We start from the raw sequence: 20,546 nt of genomic DNA, 5'->3' as shown, positions 1-20,546 counted from the left end.
TACTTTCTTTTTTTTATATTTTTATTTTTTTTTTGTTAAATCAGAGATGTGTACATTAATGCGATCATGGGGCACCATACACTAGTTTTATAGACCGTCTGACAGATTTTCATCACACTGGTTCACATAGCCTTCCTGGCATTTTCTTAGTTATTGTGCTAAGACATTTACATTCCACATTTACTAAGTTTCACATGTACCCTTGTAAGATTTCTTGATGGTATCTGAATTTCATTTTGATGAATTTAGTCATTCTCTATCTTGTCACTCATGCTTTTGGTGCCACATCTAACTCCTGTTTCAGATTTTCGTCACCCCACTTTTGGGGTGGTTTACATCTTTTAGCCTAATTCTGTTAGTCAACAATGGAAGGAAGTTAAAGGTGGGAGGAGTCGTAGTATAGGGAAGTGGAAGGAGGACGGGTGTAGAGTCTTTTTTTTTTTTTTTTTAATTTTTTTATTAAATCACAACTGTATACAATGATATGATTATGGGGCATCATACACTCACTTCATAAACCATTTGACACATTTTTATCACAGTGGTTAACATAGCCTTTCCGGCGTTATCTCAGTTACTGTGCCAAAACATTTACATTCTACATTTACCAAGTTTCGCAAATACCCCTGTAAGGGTGTAGAGTCTTAATGTTGCATCTAACTCTTTTATTATGGGAATTGGGTACTTAATCTTTCCAAGCCCCAGTTTTCTGTGTAGAAAATGGGTAATAATTGTTCCTATTCCATACGTTTCTTGTGAAATTTGGGTTAACTAATTTGTTAGTAGAGCTTAGGAGGAGATAACTAATACATTTAAGGTTGTTGTCATGTTTATTGAGAGATTTTAGAACTGAGGCAGTATCTAGTCAGGAATTGCCTCACAGAGTCAAAGTTATCACTCTGAGTCTATCTATGAATTTCTGTAATAAAAGGCTGCTGAAATGACTTTGTTTATGGTTATATAGCCTCCTGGCACCATAAAAAAAAAACTGACAGGCACATGGAAGAATGATTTTTTTTTCTTTTGATTTCAGAAATAAATGATGATGTTGCTCTTCGGGATCTAAAGAAGACCTCTCCAAAATGTGGGGTCAGCATAACTGAACATTTCATCATGAGGTATGCTTATTATTATTTATAATCAACTAATGGCTGTTTGTATAATGACATGGAAGATAGCAAACACAACTCCTCCCCTGCCTATTAGATATAAAACTTTAAGAAAGGTCACTTGATATTTAGTTAAATATTTACTATGCTTTACTGTACCTCAGAACTTTCACGTACCCGTCATGACCATTTGTTGTTTATAGGTACACAACCAGGCTAGGGCCATAATAAAATATACTCTGTTCTATTATTATAAACCCAGGTATTGATGAAAGGTCAGGGTCACATCATCTCAGATCAGCCTGCAGCTTCCTCCTGCATGGCAGATAGGCTTAAAAATTCTGAGGCATACACCTTTCAATAGAGATAAGCTTATTAACACAGAATGGAAACAGACCTTTCTACAACTTGTGTTTAAACAACTCAACCTGAGCAAAATTTTGCCACTTTATTCACCATTAAAAGTAAAACTCTTGGTCATTAATTGGCATAATTATATTTCCCTGTGTGAACAGTTTAGAAAATATTAAAATAACTTTTAATAAAAAAACACATAATCATCTTATGCTGTGAAACATTTACTTTGAGTTAAGACACACTGCTTTCTATTTTAGTTATTCCTATATTCATTTGCAACCTGCCCTCCCCACAAACAATTTAGGGAATCTTACTAAGGAGAGAAGACTGAACAATACCTTAGGGGCTAAAAAAATGAATAAGATAGTCTTTTCCATTACAAATGTGGCAATTTAGTAGGTGATCTAGAAGTGAGATGTTGTTACTAATGGGAGAATGACTTTTCCTTCTTTCTTTCTTTTGAGACAGTCTCACTATGTCACCCTTGGTAGAGTGCTGTGGCGTCACAGCTGACAGCAACCTCAAACTATTAGGCTCAAATGATCCTCTTGCCTCAGCCTCCTGAGTAGCTGCCACCATGCCTGGCTAGTTTTTCTATTTTTAATCAAGATAGGGTCTCACTCTTGCTCAGACTGGTCTCGAACTCCTGAGCTCAAGCAATCAACCTGCCTCAGCCTCCCAGAGCACTAGGATTACAGACATGAACCACCATGCCTGGACAACTAGGTAATTTTCTAAGCATGCCACAATTGTGGTAATTTAATCCTTACAACAACCCTGTGAGGGGTGAGCTTTCACCTCTTCTTTAACCGGAGAGAAAACTATAATGCCGATGTGCTGAGCAGCTTAGATGAGATTTGAACCCAGGCAGACCCAGCCTTGGTGCTTTTAGCTATTTTAATCCACTTCCCAATTCCAACAGGAATTATTGTCAATAGAGTAACTTTTGAGTTTCTGGAAGCTCTAGTTGTTTAATCCCTGACCCCCCAATATAAAATACAGTAATGTCGATAAATAATATTCAATGCATTTTTTCTCTTTTAAGAAGGAAAATAAACCCAACAATAAAAAAAAAAGTTTATAAATAAAAAAAAGAAGGAAAATAAAGATCTTATTACCCTTATTTGTGCTTAGTCTAAAATAAAATTCTACATTAAAATGTTCTATAACGTATTGTGCTAAATTATATGGTTTATATAATGTAGTCATCTAATATGATAATAATATGAGTGTCCCCCCAAAAAGTTATTTCTGTATAGGGGATAAATTTCCTTTCCATAATTTCTAGGGACCAATCATTTTGGAAAGCATAATAATACCTTCTTGTGCAGGTTTATTAAACTACCTGTTAGTATCTCATTTGCTAGTATAAAATCCAGATTATAATATTTAGAAAATTGGACTTTGTTAAAAAATACATCTTGACTATTATTATTGTTTAATACTTCGTTGCAGCAATCATCTGATTTCTTTTCTGAATGTATTTGTCTTCGTTCGTTTTTTGCGAGGTTTTTGTTTCTGGTCCCTATCTGAAACATTGTTATTATTGTTGAATTTTAAGCCTTTTTAATTTTGTGAAGGCAAAAAGTGGAAGCCTAATGAACACGTATATGTGAAAATTAAAAAAAAGAAAATACATCTTTAACAACAGCAATTGGGACAGATTCGGTTTTGTAAAGCCTGAAACAAATAGTATAGGGAACTTCTTTGAAAAAAGAATACAAAACGAGGTGTAAACAATGAGTATTGAATTAGAAGAAAGTCATTCTTCTAATGACATCAGGGATAGACTCTGATGTTTCTCTTTCATTAGCTTCATGGTAAATCCAGCACTTGACTGAATAAAATCATAAGAAATCCCACATTCTATGGTAATCCCTGAAAAGAATTCACCTTTTCCCCTCAGAAGGAACTTAGAAATTAAACACACACACACACACACACACACACACTCTCTCTCTCTCTCACACACACACACAATGTCATTTGATTTTTTTTTTTTTTCTGTCTTTTTTCTTTCTCCATTGTCTGGAAAAATCCTGTTCACAGTGGAGCTCTTCATTGGTAAGATGAGGAAGCAGAGAGAGTTAGTGAAGCCTGCCAGGGCCAGGTCTGGGCTCTTTTCACTTATGTGCTTAGCATATGAATTTAGAGAAAAAAAAATTTTGAGAATCCAGATGGAGAACTGTCTTCTTCCAGTGTTTTTATTCTTATTTTACCAGGGAAGAAACTAAGGTCAGAGTCATTTAAAGTGACACCAAAACACAAAATCAAATTCCTGAACACAAAACATTGTAAATGTTTAAATCAGTAGCACATTGGGAAAATGTTTCATTTTGACATAAGACAGAACTTGACCATTTGAACTTGTCTTTTTATTTTTTATTTTTATTTTTGTAGAGACAGAGTCTCACTTTATGGCCCTTGGTAGAGTGCCGTGGCCTCACACAGCTCACAGCAACCTCCAGCTCCTGGGCTTAAGCGATTCTCTTGCCTCGGCCTCCCAAGCAGCTGGGACTACAGGCGCCCGCCACAACGCCCGGCTATGTCTTTTTATTTTTTTAAAAGATAATCTATTTTTTTTTTCAGAAAAATTATAATTTTGGGAAAGTAATTTGAATCAGTATTGGTGTTTTTTTCTTCTCCTATCTTATTTTCATGTTTGAGTTCATCATAAGATGAACTTTAGTCTTATGAAAGAACTGAAATAGCATCACAGCTGTTTGACTCTTCAATTTTGGCTCTTAAAGTCCTTATGGTTGCCACATGTATTCAGATAGATAAAAGTAAATATCACCCACCCTATCTGTTTTCCTTTCAGATAGGAAATATATATATATTAGTTTCATGTACCTTTTCTTCCCTCTGTGTTTGGCTCTTACTATAATAAAACATGTGGTAATACTAAAACAAATAAGGAAAAAAACGCCTTAGAATTTGACATAGGGGTGTCTGGATAATGACTTCCAACTGTATTTCTACAGTTATATTGTAGCTATAACAGCAGTTCTTCAGTGCCTCCTACTTGGCAGACACCATAATGATCCATACTTAATCCTCAGAATAGCCCAACAAGGTAGATGTTATTAGCCCCATGTTACAAATGAGAAAACTGGAGCTTAGCAAGATTAGATACCTGGGCTGAGATGACAGAATAAGTGCAAGAGTTGTGATTCAAATACAGATTTGAGTAACTCCAGGCTAACGCCCTGTCACCAGATATTACCTTTCCAATTAGAAATATTAAGTCGTTTTTGTGATTGCCGGCCTCCAAGATGGTCCCCAATTTTCCACCGCCTGCCTGGGTCTTCTCAGCCTTGAATTTTTCCTGTCCACATTGAATACAGGGCTGACTTGTGTACCCAGAAGATATTGTAGAAATGATGGTATCTGACTTTTGAGACTGGGTCATAAAAGACACTAGCTTTCACATTACTGTTTTATTGAGTTGCTTGCTCTGGGGGAAGCCAGCTGCCATGTTGTGAGGACACTCAAGCAGCCCTCTATCCAGATGGGAGGACCTGGGGCCTCCTGCAGACAACCAGCACTAACCCAGCAGATGTGTGAATGAGTTACCTTGGAAACAGATCCTCTAGCCCCAGCCAAATCTTTGCAGGACTGCAGCCTTAGCTGGTGTCTGACTGCAACCTCACGAGAGTCTCTAAGCCAGAACTACCTGGTTAATTCACTCCCAGCTTTAGAATCTACACAAACTGTGTGAAATAATAAATGCTTATTGTTTAAGAGGCTAAGATTTGGCATAATGTGCTGTGAAGTAATTGACGACTCAGACAGCTTTTTGCCAGCCCTTCCCGCTCAGTCTGGACCATGCTTCCTTGGTGATTTCACGCACGTGTCAATGACTGGGTTGGAATTTGGATTTGCCTGTGGACGTCAGGTGGTATGGAGTCATGTGCGGGTCAGTGGTCAGAGCTTGGGCACAGCTACCCAAGGGAAATGAATGTTTTTGTTCTCAAAAGACAGCATGTTGGGAGTCACTGCTAACTTGGCTTCTACATCAACTGGATATAATCTCTGAAAGGAAAACAGATAGGATGGGTGATATTATTTCTGGAGAGGGTTTTCTTTTAACTTGGGACACGATTTAGCTTTTGAGTTGCTCGTTTCCTCTTTGAGGAAGGGTGTTTGTTCTACTTTAGTCTCTCCGAGGCCCCCTCCCTCTGTCTGCTCCAGAGGCTCAGCATTCTTTCAGCATCTAGAAATGCTTTTTTCTCCTCCACAGAGAGTAGCAAGTGCTATTTTTTTCAATGAAGGATTCTTCCTTTCCCTCTTGTTTTCTTCCAGATCTCATCTCCTGCTCCATTTCCTCCAGGACTGGGCTGGCCTCGCTGGCTCACTCTGCTTTCTGCTCTGTACTTCCAAACGCAGGACACTTCAAACCCCCTGTAATGGCTGTCTTCCTCTGACTGCAAGCCACATAAGAACTCAGACCACACTTGTTGTCTTCACACTGGATCTCCAATGCCTTACTACCCAGTAAATGCTTGTTGATTAAGTATTGTCTGAGGGAACTGTTATTCCAGGTAGAGGGAAGACGAGAGCAGAATGGTACGGAAGTGTCTGGCATGTGCGATGGGTTATTTATTACAAAAATCAATTTATTATTAAAAATCGATGTTTTCTTAAAGTAAACGCTTCTCTCTTTCATCTGTAGTTTAATTCAATTTTACAGCAATTAAATTTGTTTAGATCTTAATTCAAAGTGAAATTAAGCTAAAAATAAATCTACATTTAAATTTATGGCGATAGAAATTTCAACCTATATTTAATTTCAACCTATATTGCTCTGGGTGGCCTTTTTGTCGCGTAAGTTTTTCCCGAAATATTTGGGACCACAGAGAGTCAAACGCCAAGTCAGGTCTCATGCTGAATCCCAGTGGGGCGGTGGAAAGGTCCTGCATTTTGAGTCAGAGGTCTGAGGCGTCATCGTGCCACTAGCTGCTCTTCCTGCATTGTACCCATTCTACTGCAGAATGCTTTTGAGTCAGAAGGTCTGAGGCGTCATTTGACTTTACCACTACCTGTAATTCCTGTAGTGTACACATTCTAGTGTAGAAATGATGGCGTCTGACTCCTGAGGCTGGTCAGATGGCATATGACCTTCTGACACTTCCTGCAGCGTCCCCCGAAGGTTTTGCTGAGCTCCAGCCTCCCGGGGTGAAGTCAGCAGCACCCCAGCCAGGCTCAACCTTTCTTTAGGAACTCTTCATCCATCCATCATCCACCTGACGCTTGTTCACCCACCTAATATTCATCATTATCTACTTTGTCCCCAAAACGATGCCGAGCGATTGTTTAGAAGCAAAAGGCAGCACAGTGAGGCGGAACGGCAAATACACATAGAACAACAGTAGAATTTAGTGTGCGCTGAATGCTGCGCTGGAAGTAAACCAGAGGCGTAATGAGGCACAGAGAAAGGGAGATTGCACAAGGGCAGGCTTTCTTTAAGGGGGTCATCCTGGTCCAGTTTTCAAGGACAGCTCAGAATGTACTACACCAGAGTGTTGGAAGCAAAGAAGTTGCAAAGGCCCAGAGCTAGTGCACATATGTGGAGTGTGGACCTCCAAGGGCAGGGAAAGCTGAGGGATGAGACTGGGGGAGCTGAGCAGGATTCCAGAGTGTTCTCCTTACAGGCCAAATAACTCTCTGAGATCAATGAGCGCAATTCTACTCTTCACTTTTTCTGCTTCCAGGTTTATTTCCCGTCTGCAAAGGAGCATGTTTGGAGTGAGGTCTGTTCATGGCTTGTTATTTGGCCCTTATGGGGCTATCGGAAGGAATAAAATAAAAACTTTGGCAGCCGTTCATTTTTTATATTAGGCAGTGTTTATTTTGTTGCTCTGAGCATTTGCAAAGTGCAGTTTATTTCTAGACGTAAGTATTACAACATGAGGATGAGCAGGAAACATGCTGTGGGAAATTCTAGTTTGGAGAGTTAGGCTAATAATTTAATTTTCAAAGTGCATGTGTACCATTTTGCCTTCTGTGGTAGCCTGGGCCTGTGTCAGTCACCAGCAGAGATTTTAGCCCCTGGAGGTAGGCACTGAAGCATGTTTTTGTAGGCTTTAGCAGCTCCAGGTGATAAGTAGATATGCCATTTCCCTCTGTTTATCTCCCGCATTGTCCCATAAAAACTGCAGCCAGCATTACAACATTTGCTGTGTGCCAAGCACTTTCTACATTACCTTGTTTAATATAATCCTGTGATTATCCCCATTTTACAGTTGAAGAAAGTAAGGGGCAGAGAGAATGCAGAGTTAGTAAAGGACAAAACTGGCTGTTCATCAGACAGTCCTTCCTGTACAAAGCATCCTCGGACAGAGGTTCAAAATCATCCTGTAACTGTTCAATAAAATTATCCATTATCCTGGTTCTTCTACTACTCCTCAAAGGCACATAGAGCAAAGAACTGTCATCTTCTTACAGGCAAGTTTAACTGAAACCCTTGGAATCACACAACGAGTCAGTACAGAATTGGGAATGCCAGCTAAGTCTCCTTAACCTTCTTTCTCAGATACCACCACACTCCCTTCTGAAACCAGTGTCCCTCTCGGGCTCTGGAAATCATTTGGGGCGAGACGAAGAGACTGAATTAAATGGCCCTTGAAAATGAATTTGATTTTTGGAAATAGCCCAAATAATTTGAAGCCAAGCCAGGTGAATGAATTGGTCCATGAAGTTGGATAATGATATTTTGGTCATGTATCTGGCTGTGCATTTACTACCTGAATGAATTTTGTTGGCTTAATTTGGTCATACAGCAACAACAGGAAGCTTCTTTTTCTGTTACTTACTTTCTTTTAGTCAAGGTAAAGAACAACTTTAATCCATGTACCATAATGAAAGTCACTGAGGTTGATAAGGTCATGCCTCTAAAAAATTCCCATGAGTAAGCCATTGTACAAATAGAAAAGATGATTATTATTACTGTTGGGCTGTATATAAACACTCATTCATCACTGATGTGATTCTTGGCAGGCATTCCCAATCTGCCCTCATGTAGCCCCATGCTAAATCTTCTACACAGTTATCCAGGGAGGCAACTCTTAGAACCTTCAATTCGCTTACACTTGTTTCTTTTTGGTAAAGCCAAAGGCTAAATAAATAATCAACAAATAAAGATGAAGGCATATAAATAAACCAAATTGATATTTTTATCTGTCAAAAAATAAAAAGCTTTTAATGAAAGTGGGGACTTTAGGTCAAATTCATTCAAAATAGATTTCCACGAGATCTTAAAATTTCATCTCAAAGCGAGTCAATGCTTGAGCTCAGGAGTTCAAGACCAACCTGAGTAAGAGTGAGAACTTTGTCTCTTAAAAACAAAACAAAACGGCCAGGCGTTATGGTGGGTGCCTGTAGTCCCAGCTACTAGGGAGACTGAGGCAAGAGGATTGCTTGAGCCCGGAAGATTGAGGTTGCTCTGAGATATGACGACACGGTAGCACTTTACTGAGGGCGACAAAGTGAGACTCTGTCTCAAAAAATAAAAAAAAGCATTTAAAAAATGAGTAAAAGATTAAAGGATAGGTTATTCAATTGTATGTGATTTTTAAAAACGATTTTAGGTGGTTTAAAAAATACAGAGATGTGAAAACTGCTCAAAAGCATTATTGTAACATTAATTTTTCTATAAATATTCTCAAAATTGCCAAAAATGAGGGAGTGATCACGGGCAATTATAAACCGACATGTATTCCCCTTGGGTGTTCACCCCACAGCTGGCAGGACCTCATCTGTTGGTTCAGTCCGTGCTGCAGAGTGTGTGGTCTGTCTCAAGCTCTACAGATCCGAAAAGCCCAGTTCCTGTTAGGGAACACACAGAAACAAAATCGGGGCAGGCAAATCCAGGTTTTGTGGCACTAACGCTTAGACAATTTTAGGGTCTTCTTGAAGAAAAAATATGAATAAAAATTAGCTATGAAAGTGAATATTTATTTTGAGTGAGAAAAGAAATCAAATTATTAATTTGAAAAAGCTGACAAATTCTGTAAACATCTCCAAATCCAGAAAAGTAATGTAATGCTCTTATGAGTTAATTATCTGACACATTCCATGATACTTTCTTGTAATTTTTAGCTGATACCATTGTTGTCTTCATATGGCAACAATATATTTTTTGGGGTGGGGGGCGGGGGTTTGGCTGGGGCTGGGTTTGAACCTGCCAACTCCTGCATATGGGACCGGCACCCTACTCCTTGAGCCACAGGCACCGCCCTGGCAACAATATTTTTAATAAAGAGAATATAAATTAATTTAATTTTTCTCTGCAGAATAACTCAGTTTTTAATTGATAGTTTAGACATTTCTTTCAAACTCAAATCCATTTTTTTTTTTTTCTTTTTGAGACAGAGTCTCACTCTGTTACCCAGGCTAGAGTGCCAATGTCTGAGCCTACCTTATAGCAACCTCAAACTCCTATGCTCAAGCAATCCTTCTGCTTCAGCCTTCTGAGTAGCTGGAACTACCCTGCAGAATGTCTGGCTAATTTTTCTATTTTTAGTGGGGACAAGATCTGGCTCTTGCTCAGGCTGCTCTCAAACTCCTGAGCTCAAGTGATCCTCAGCCTTCCAGAGTGCTGGGATTACAGGCCTACATCACCACGTCCAGCCTCAGATCCACTCTTGATGATGCCATGCTTAATCTACTGTATGACACACACACAGATGCAGTGGCTGTTTTTAGTATTACTTCAGGTTTGTGCCCCTTAATCACAGGAATTCTGATAAATTCTAGTACGTGCAATTACCATCACAAAAGACAAAAGTATAAGGTTGGAGTACTTATGTCAGCTGCATTATCAAGTATAATTACCAGCTGCACCATTGAGCATAGTGCTAATAGAAGAGAACTGTCTTGACTAGGTGGTAAAGCAAATGGAAACCACTACTTACCATGTATGCATCTGATGACTGGAAGAATTTGCCAGAGACCAGCTTCTGGCTTCATACATTTCAAACCCTTTTTGTCTTCCACTACCTACACATGTGCAATGCATGGCACCTGTAGTACATGTTCTGATAATAATACCATCTCTGGCCCTGCTCATGCCACGAAGCAGGCTATATTGTCTTGGTGGGTGACGGGTGTATTCCTGGAAGCCATTTCTACAACAGGCAGAGTTAACTTGTGTGCACACAGAAATGAAGACAAGTCACGTAAGTATACTCCACTGATCCCAATTCTGAACAATTTCCTTAGTTCGGAATGCCAAAAAAATGCTCTTGGCTACTTATTTGACTGGGGGAAAAGTGTGACAGAGGGAAAATTAGAATGGAGAGAGATAGCAATCATAATTGCAGGGAAAATATTATCTGCAAAATTTTCAAAAATGTATGACTACATGTACGCCTTGCTAGGGACCCTCCCAGGGCCCTGGAAGGGCCCATGTAAGTGAGGGTGAAGCTTGAGCTGCATTAGCTTTGCAATAAAGGCACCCCAATGGTATTGCATTCTGATAGGTGGCTAATATGGGATGGGGTGTCAACAAATGAGAAATGGCTGCTAGTCCTGAGGGGTGGGAGTTGGGGGCCACAGGGAAGCCCCCCGGAGGTTACACTAGGCCTTTCAGCAAGGGGCATCTTGGAAGATGAATAGGAAGGCATAAAGAGCAGCCTGGTCAACAGCCTGGCAACAGGATGAAGCATATGAACTGAAAAAATATTGAGTGGTGACATTTGGGAAGGAGATGGTATATCCTTTCTCTCCCAGCAACAATAGCTGCTGAGGAGTTCTATCCTCTCCTGCTTGCAAAATTCTAACTCTCCTGAGAAAGATACCTCATCCTCTGCACTCACCCTCCTCGTTTTGCCTTCCACAGCTGCACTTTGCTACAGCCTGGCACCCTTTGTTCTCTCTCTGCCCCCCACTGTCTGAGGCTCTGCAGAGTTCACGGATTCTGCCACCCCGACCTTGCCCATTCACTGAAATACCCACTGCGTACTCAGGAAACTAAAGCCTTTCTATGTTCCCTTAACACAGCCCTGCTTTCTTTGAATGCTTCCTTCCACCTCATCCCCGCTCCTGGAGAAGCAACCTCACATCCCAGGACTCAGCCCCTCTCAGCCTCTGAATGGGAGCTGAGCCCATGGGCTACTTAATTAGCTGATATAGGTCGTGATATGACCTCTGCTGTACTCCAGTTCTTCAGATGCCACCAAGCACCCAGGTCCTTTTGCTAACCACAGGAGAAGTGGGTTTGGCTAAAGAAAAGTCAAGGCCCTTGAGAGGGGCAGGCAGAGGGAAGAGGGGCAAACATTTCCTCTCCCACCCACTGGTGGCGGCTGGAAGAGACGAGGATTAGATGGAGGAGATGGAGGAACAGAGGCAGGCGCCGCTGAGTGGAGGCATAATGGGTGAGACTGCAGGCTTGCCTGGAGCTGGGTGCTGACTGAAGTCTGGAGTAGTCTCCAACGCAGGGCACGGAAGGACTCTGAGCAGGCCTGGGCTGGCCCCGTCCTCCCAAATGCCAGCTGAGTTCTGCCCGCCGTTTGCCCTCTTTTGTCTTCTTTGGTTGCCATCTCAGTCTTGTTTGTGTCCCCGAAGCCTGTGCTGCCCCGTTCTACAGCCTAGCCCCACCGGGCAACTTTCACCACATTTGCATAATAAATATCCCAAAGCTATTTCATCTAATAGAAATTCCTGTTTTTAAAATTTTGCTGAATGACTAATTTACAGAACGATTAATTCACCCAAACTTTTCCAGTCAACTACCTCTACAAGTTACAGCTCGTGTTTTCTGAGGCTGCCCAATGTTCTATATATTTTGAGAAATTATGATTTCTTGTGAATTTTGAGGTAGTGTGTACATTAAGAATGTCAAAGATTTTCAAATGGGTATTGTGTCAGTGGAGGCTGAGAAAGCACTCAATAACTTCAACAAGCAGCTAGAAAACCTCACTTCGGTGAAAGCTTTTTTAACCTGCAAAGGACTGATAAACTCTGAAATTTTAAAACTCTTTCCTTTAAAATCAGGAACAAAACAAGAATGTCTGCCATGACTACTCACCCTCAACATTATACTGGAGTTCCTTTTTTGTGTAATAAGCAAAAAATACTTAAAAAGAGTGAACGAACATCAGAAAGGTAAAATATTTTTTTTTAATTTCAAATATTATTGTCTACAAAGAAAACATCCCAAAGTCAACAAATTGATTGCTAAAATGGATAAGAATATTTAGCAAAAATATTGTAAGATCACACTTTAAAAATCCTTCCCTATAATTTAGAAATCTAATTCTATTTTCATGTATAACAAAAGAAAAATTATTAAATTATATTTATAACAACAAAAATATAAAGTACCTAGAAGTAAATCCAAAAAATAATGTGTAGGCTTTTTGTGTAGGAGATTCTAAAACTTTATCAAAGGATAATAAAGATGACCTAGGTAAACAGAAAGACATGCCATGTTTACAGATGGGTACATTTAACACCTGCAAAAATGTCAAACTTCCTCTAAGCAAGCAATAGATTCAGTGCAATTTCAGATAAAAAAAGTTTTTACTCAACAAACTGGTTCTAACATTTAAGGGGAAGGAAATAAGTCAAGAATAGCCAACCAGTTCTATTCATGTAAGGAGTCTTGTTATACCAGATTTTTTATCATAAAGCGGTAGTATGGAAACAGTGACACACGACAAAGCTGGCATTTCAGTTTACTAGGAAAGGACAGACTATTCAATAAATAATTTGGAACAATTTATTATTGATATAAAAATTAGAATGATGCCCTGATTAGCACCAGGAAAAGAAATAAATTCCAAATACATAAAGAACCCTAGCGTGAAAGGAAAACACATTTGTAGAAGAAAATAGGTCAGAACATTCTTATGACCTAGGGTAGGAAAGGATTTCAAGTCACAGAAAGTACAAGTCATTAAGTTAACCAGTGTGATGAAAATGTGTCAAATGGTCTATAAAAGCAGTGTATGGTGCCCCATGATCGCATTAATGTACACAGCTATGATTTAATAATAAAAAAATAAAAAAGAAAATAATCAATTGATAAGTTAAAAGAAGAGCTTAAACATAATAGAGTAAAACAAATGTGTCCTATACTGGAATCAAATATTTGCAATACATGTAACTAACAAAAGATCAGTGTCTGGAATATTTTATAAAAACTGTCTCAGAAGAAGAAAAAGCTAGCTATATCTCTTCTCCCAAAGGGTTATAAATTCCATAAGCAGGCATTTTACCAAAGGAGAAACAAAATGACCGATAAACATGTTGAAAGATGCTCTTTCTGTGTGTTTGATGCATGTGGAAACCATATTATGATACTGTTTCACACTGTCCAGACTGGAAGAATTTAAAGTCAGACAATCCAAATGTTGTTGAGGCAGCAGCATAACTGCTCTTGGTAGCACAAATGACCCAGCATTTTGGAACGCACCTTGACAGTAGCAAGGGAAGTTAATTATGTCTTAATCTATCATGAACCTTTCCTGTCCTAGGCGGGCACCTTAAAAAGTCTCTTGCCAAGTGCATCAGGGACATGGGCAAGATGTAGCATTGCTTGAATGAGCAAAACACTGGAAATAACCCACAGCTTATTCTAAACCCTCAGTGGCTTCCCGTCATAGTTGGAATAGAATTCTAAACCCCTTCCCCTTCTTCATCTGCTTATTTGTCTGATTTCATGGGCGCCACTCGCCCCAGGCTCCCCAGACTCAAGCTCTCCCCACATCAGCTCACCATGCTCCTTCCCAGTCTTTTCATGGTTCCCTTTTCATCCTCTAAGTCAGCCTAAAATATCACCTCCTTTACTTGCCACCCCATCTAGGTTAGTTTCCCCTATCTCAGCTTTAATTTGTTTCCTTTAACATATATTAAGTTTTGAATTATGTATTTACATCTATATGTATGCATTCATTCATTTTTGGGGCCTATCTTTGACATTAGACTAACAACCTCTGTAAAGGCAGGGACTAACTTGCTCGTGATTGTATGTATCCCCTGCGTCTTCCCTATAGCCCAGGATATAATAGTTACTCAATAAACTGCTGCAAATTGAGTGATTGACTAAAAACACAGCTTAAATTATATCACAGGTGCCAGCTCCATATACTGAGGTTGGTGGGTTTGAATCTGGCCCTGGCCTAAGCCCAGGAATTGGAGGTTGCTGTGAGCTGTGATGCCACAGCATTCTATATCGAGGGTGATAAAGTGAGACTCTGTCTCCAAAAAAAAAAAAAAAAAAGAAGGGAAGTATTTACTTGGTCTTATTTTTAACCACAAAAATTTAACCAACATGTGCCTGAATGTTTCTACAAATTATTTTTAATGATTTTGTATATAATACATTAAATAAATCTTTCAACTAGACTAAAAGATGCTCAAACTAGTTGGTTCCAATATGCTTTTTTAAAGATTACTTATAAAAAAAATTAAAAATAATTTATCAATGTTAATATAGAGATTCGAAGTTGAATATTCAAATATGCAGGATATATAGGTCTGGGCTCTTTTTGAGAGAGACTTGAATTTAGGTTGATGCAGATTTTTGTTTTATTTTCATTTGATTTATTTATTTATAATTATAAAATCAATTATGTTTATTTATATTATACTTTATGTATTGTATTTGTTTTAATATTTGTTTGCTGATGCATTTCAATTTAATTTTACTTTTTCTGGTTAAAGCTTGAACTTCAAAGAAGCATATGCATCACAATATACTTACGAGATGAATTAAGCAGACAAAGAAATTCAAGAGACACTTGAAGTTGAGCGAAATAATGCAAAAAGTTTTGCATTTTGAATCATGAAATTAATTATATTCTTGCTTAAACACTGATGCAAGTAAGATAGATCCATTTTAATGATGAATAGAAAAATTTAGCTAACTTGAAAATAGATGTATTAAGCAATAATTTGCATAAATTCAGTCTCTTGGTCTTTAACATTTCTTTTTAAAATTATTTAATTTGTTTTCATAACCCAAAATTCTAATATGTGAATGCTATTAAATGAAACAGAATTTCTTTGTTTTCTATGTAATTTTTAAAGCTGCAATTTAGAGCACTTGTTTGTGTAAATGGTTTAAAATGATTTTCAAAAGAAAGGATCACGTTTAACCCTTGATTTTGGAATATGGTGCTATCAAAAAGTGAAGTTTGCCTTCACCTGAAAAGTTTACATGAAAGTTATATTAACATTTACATAAGAGTTGAATGAAAAGCTTTTTCTTGTTTTGATTTCTACTTATCCTTACTGTCTGTATTTTAAAAGTTGCTAGAGTATTGTTATGAGACAAAATGAATATTAAGACTGGATAAATACATTTTAATTAAAAATATAGAATTATCAGAGTAATGTTGATGTGGACATTAATGTTTACAGCTAAAAACACGTATGTTCTATAATCTGGCCAAAGCTGCTATAAATCACTATACAGTAAATACTTGAACCACAGCACAGCTAGCAGTATTTTAATATAACTTAGAAAGGTAAAAAGAAGGCAAATATCTTAATATTTTAATAATTACAATTTTAATAAAACTCCAATAATTTTGATATCAGAGTAAATTTTTGGCTCAACTATTGGGCTTCACTTCCTATGAACCTGAGAGTAAGTCACAGGGCACCGTGGCCAGTTACCCAGTACTAAAAAGTACTAAGAGTGGTTAATAGTTCTATTTGCCAAGAAGGTTGTATTTCCTGTTATGGCCCCACTTCCAATCCTCTGGCCAGGATGCTTCTCCCTTGGCAGAATACCACTGTACCTCAGGAAATGACTAAGGAGCAATCTAAAGGGCAGCGGTTGGGTGGCCCAGGTCGCCAGGGCTTAGGATGGGCAGGCTGTACCCACCTGAGGAGCACCCAGCCGGGGCTGTCCGTGGAGCTGTGTGGGGCCTCCGCGCTGGCTTTCCTCAGGCTGCCCGGAGTCTCCAAGGGGAACACCACGTCGCTGGAAGACAGCCTCTTCTTCACCGTCGTGCCCCTGTCCATTGCCAAGTCCAAGAGCAAGCTCAAAGGCTCATTTCCCAATCTCCCAAGTAGTAGGAAAATCTCTGCAGTTCCGCTTTGCACAGTTCTCACATTGCAGGAAACTCTTTCTTCACGACTCCTAATCTCACTGAGGCTATTTTTTTTTTTTTTTACAGTCAGTTAATGAGTAACATATCAGTAGGACACAGGGTGGTTTCATCCTACCCATATTTGCTCTAAAGGAGAAATAAACGTGTTTGGGAAATTAACTTTTTAGTTTACAAATATCAAATTTGAACAGCAGTAAATCGGTGCATTGATGCAGGAGAGTCTATGGAAAAGTAGACACTTAAACAAAACAAAACAACGAGGGGCAGAGACTAGCAGCGTCTAGACGTGAGAAGCAGGATGCTTTTCCCAAGCACTGGAGCCTGACCGGCAGGCTGAGAAATGTGGATTTGTGCCTTTGTGCATATAGCCGGCCTTGCGTGTCCAGCCCATGTTTGGCAAGATGTATAGGACCTTGGGACCTACAGAGTCCTGGAGTTTTTATGAAAGTGATACCACAAAGTCAAGGGAGTCTCAACATTTAGGTTGTATGCGTATGTTTTGCTGGGTGACCGAAGGCTGAGACCTCCCTCCGTTCACAGGGAATCTAAAGAGAGGAGAGAGATTTGAATAAATGGCACATCCTGTGACATCACTAAAAACACACGGTCAGCATGCCAAGTGAGACAGCAAAGAGAAGAAGATGCAATTTTATTTTTGCTCTCTCAACACTCAGATCAGTCGGACAAGTCATCATTTTAAAATCACGTGGAAAAGAAATCATTTAAAAGTTCCATGGAGTAGCAAATTACAAAAAATTTGTAAAATAAATTGGTAAGAATTATAAAATAAATATTTTGACACTTTGCCTAGTTTTTTTTTTTTTTTTTTTTTTTTTTTTTTAGAGACGGAGTCTCACTTCATGGCCCTCGGTAAAGTGCCGTGGCGTCACACAGAATATTTTGACACTTTGAAAAAAAAAGAAGGCTGTGACCTGTATCAAAACAACAATGACAAACACAAACAAACATTAGAGGGTGAGAAGGTGAGAGGGTGAGAGTTCAGGCTCCATCTCTGCTGCTTGCTGGTTGCAGGAGATGGGAGCCACGCTCGGCTCCATATCTCTCATGCCTGTCTGGTGGGATTAGAATGAAATCAGGAGAATACGCTATGGAGATCTGCAGTTATGCTATGTATTACCATCGCCTAGACACGCATTTTACTAAAACCCAGAAAGGATGGAAAATGAGTTTCTTTTCTTCCTTTTTCTTTGCAGTTTTTGGCCAGGGCTGGGTTTGAACCCAGCACCTCTGGCATATGGGGCTGGCGCCCTACCCCTTTGAGCCACAGGCACCACCTAGAAAATGAGTTTATGAGACAAATGCTCACACACAAGGAAAATATCGGCGTCCCTCCACCGAAGTCACAGCAGGAGTGAAGGATTTGTTTGTTCCCCAGGAACTATGCTCTCTTTTTGTCCCCCTTGTGATTAGTCAGGGACACCAGAGCATGGCTGGCTTAAGAGAAGTACACCAGTTCTGATTGTGAAAGAGAACAAAGTTCCCTGGGAAATCAAACCAAACCTTTAGCCTCGGCCTTGGTAGCGTTTTACTCTCCTCAGCTGGTACCCAGGCAGGAACAGGTCTATACCACTGCCTGGGGGGTACTGACCCTAAGCACAATTTTTAAATTAGGAAAAGAGTGTCTTTCAGTGGGATTTTTCTGGAGCATAGTAGGGTGACCAACTTATCCTGTTCACCTGGAATTTTCCTGATTTTAGCACTGAATACCCTAAACCCTAAGGAAACCCTTAGTGCTGGACAAACTGTATTGGGGAGGTCACCCCAATGTCAACTGCCTCACGCTACAATTTTGATCATGCTCCACCCCCAGCTTTCCTCCTTGTCCTTCCTTGACAGAACATGATCTGTATTTCTCTTCCTTACTTCTAGGTTGCAGTTGTGTTGGAAATCTTGTTGAAAAGACATTAAATAAGCTTATACTAATGTGTTAAATTAAACCAATCATTGCACTTCCATATAATAGCATAACCTGCATGGTGACTCTGCTCCTTGTAAACAACAGATCTAATGAGCACAGATGTTGACGACCAGCGAGATATAGTATGTTTCCCTCATGCAGGTTTGGGTTTTGACTGGGGCAATGGTTAACCAAGAACAAAATGTCTCTGAAGAAGGGAATTCCAGTGTTAGTGGCCAATCTGCAGGTGTATTTTTCAATAGGTAAGATTTCCTAGTACTCACTCAATCGACAAATATGTAGCAAAGTTCTATGCTAGCTGCAGTGAGTAACATAAAAAACTTTAAGAGGGCGGCGCCTGTGGCTCAGTGAGTAGGGCGCTGGCCCCATATGCTGAGGGTGGCGGGTTCAAACGCAGCCCCGGCCAAACTGCAACAAAAAAATAGCCGGGCGTTGTGGCGGGCGCCTGTAGTCCCAGCTGCTCGGGAGGCTGAGGCAAGAGAATCGCCTAAGCCCAAGGGTTAGAGGTTGCTGTGAGCGTGTAACTCCATGGCACTCTACCTGAGGGCGGTACAGTGAGACTCTGTCTCTACAAAAAAAAAACTTTAAGAAATGGGACCTGTTCCAATGATGTAGCTGGGAGAAAACAATGTTCATGACTGAAAAGTTAACTAGAAATACCTTAATAAGAGGTAGAGGTGGAAAGGCAGTAAATCAGCCTAATATTTCTTCAGCCTCTTTACTAGCTAATATCTTTTGAATCTACTTATCATCTCAAATATATAATTTCTTTTTTTTTCCTTTTCTTTCTTTTTTTTGTAGAGACAGAGTCTCACTTTATGGCCCTTGGTAGAGTGCCGTGGCATCACACAGCTCACAGCAACCTCCAACTCCTGGGCTTAGGCAATTCTCCTGCCTCAGCCTCCCAAGTAGCTGGGACTACAGGCGCCCGCCACAATGCCCGGCTATTTCTTTTTTTTTGTTTGTTTGTTTTTGAGATAGAGCCTTAAGCTGTCGCCCTCGGTAGAGTGCTGTGGCATCATAGCTCACAGCAACCCCCAGCTCCTGGGCTTAAGCGATTCTCTTGCCTCAGTCTCCCAAGTAGCTGGGACTACAGTGCCCACCACAACACCCGGCTATTTTTTGGTTGTAGTTGTCATTTCTGTTTGGCGGGCCCGGGCTGGATTCAAACCCTCCAGCTCTGGTGTATGTGGCTGGCGCCTTAGCCGCTTGAACTACAGGCGCCAAGCCCAACTATATAATTTCATGTGTAACATCGCATTTAATCTTTGCCCCATTGCACTACTCAAATTGCATTTTTATAAAGAAAGAAAATACATCTTTAAAAGGTTAAGGAACTTGGCCATAGTTAAATGTAAGAATGTGGTCATGCTGGAATGTGTTCACTTATTTATTCATTCAACAAATACTTATCAAGCATTTACATCTGAAAGGAAGCAAGACCATTTGAGAATGGGCTAATTTAGGAAAGTCTAATGGACAAGGTAGGGTTTGGGCTGAGTTCCAATGGGGTACATTGGAAAGGCAGAAAGGGAAGGGAACAGAGCTCATGAGCAAGTAAATGGGAATGGGCCAGATGTGTGCCCGAGAGTAGAGAGTGTGTGTTGGTGAAGTAGAGGAAAAGGTTTGAACATATATGAGAAGGGGGATTATGAAGGATCCAATGAGTGTGAATGCCAGTGTGGCTAGTCCAAACTTAATGCTATCGGTAAAGGAGATAAAACGATGAAAGATTAGCTCGATGGCTTTGGAAACAGAAGGAGATCAGTTGGGCCCATAACTGCAATCATCTGGTGATTTCATTTAGACAGCAATTTACCAGCTTATGGGAAGTACACTGAAGTAGTTAAAACAGTGTTGACTAAAACTCTTACGTAAGATGTTGAGTTAATGCCTTATCATAAGCAATTGTGTCAAAGATGAGATTTGCTGGAAGTCTAGAGCAGGGGTCACAAACTCAAATGCCTTCAGGAGCCAGAAAGGTAAATAAAACTCTGAGGCAGGGATAGATGCCAGCAGAGCGTGGAAGAAAACTGGGTGCTTATATAGCCCTAGGGCCATTAAAGTTTGAAACGC

At 39.8% G+C, this 20,546-nt stretch overlaps 1 protein-coding gene and 1 long non-coding RNA gene across 2 annotated transcripts in view; one reads left to right on the top strand and one right to left on the bottom strand.

Moving 5' to 3' along the window:
• Positions 1-6,142, top strand: part of LOC128568624 (uncharacterized) — a 40,923-nt gene extending 34,781 nt beyond the window's left edge. The window contains exons 2-3 of the long non-coding RNA XR_008375184.1: positions 1,034-1,118; positions 5,772-6,142. This is a non-coding gene — a long non-coding RNA (uncharacterized LOC128568624). The remainder of the gene's footprint in view (positions 1-1,033; positions 1,119-5,771) is intronic.
• Positions 1-16,566, bottom strand: part of GRAMD2B (GRAM domain containing 2B) — a 128,379-nt gene extending 111,813 nt beyond the window's left edge. Inside the window, exon 1 of the mRNA XM_053566314.1 lies at positions 16,303-16,566. Within this exon, the coding sequence (XP_053422289.1) occupies positions 16,303-16,442 (140 nt within the window). The 5' untranslated portion in view covers positions 16,443-16,566. The remainder of the gene's footprint in view (positions 1-16,302) is intronic.
• Between the last annotated feature and the right edge of the window lie 3,980 nt (positions 16,567-20,546).

The sequence above is a fragment of the Nycticebus coucang genome, chromosome 17, assembly GCF_027406575.1.
Source record: "Nycticebus coucang isolate mNycCou1 chromosome 17, mNycCou1.pri, whole genome shotgun sequence".
Taxonomy (NCBI): domain Eukaryota; kingdom Metazoa; phylum Chordata; class Mammalia; order Primates; family Lorisidae; genus Nycticebus; species Nycticebus coucang.
This window is presented reverse-complemented; position numbering and strand designations above follow the sequence as displayed.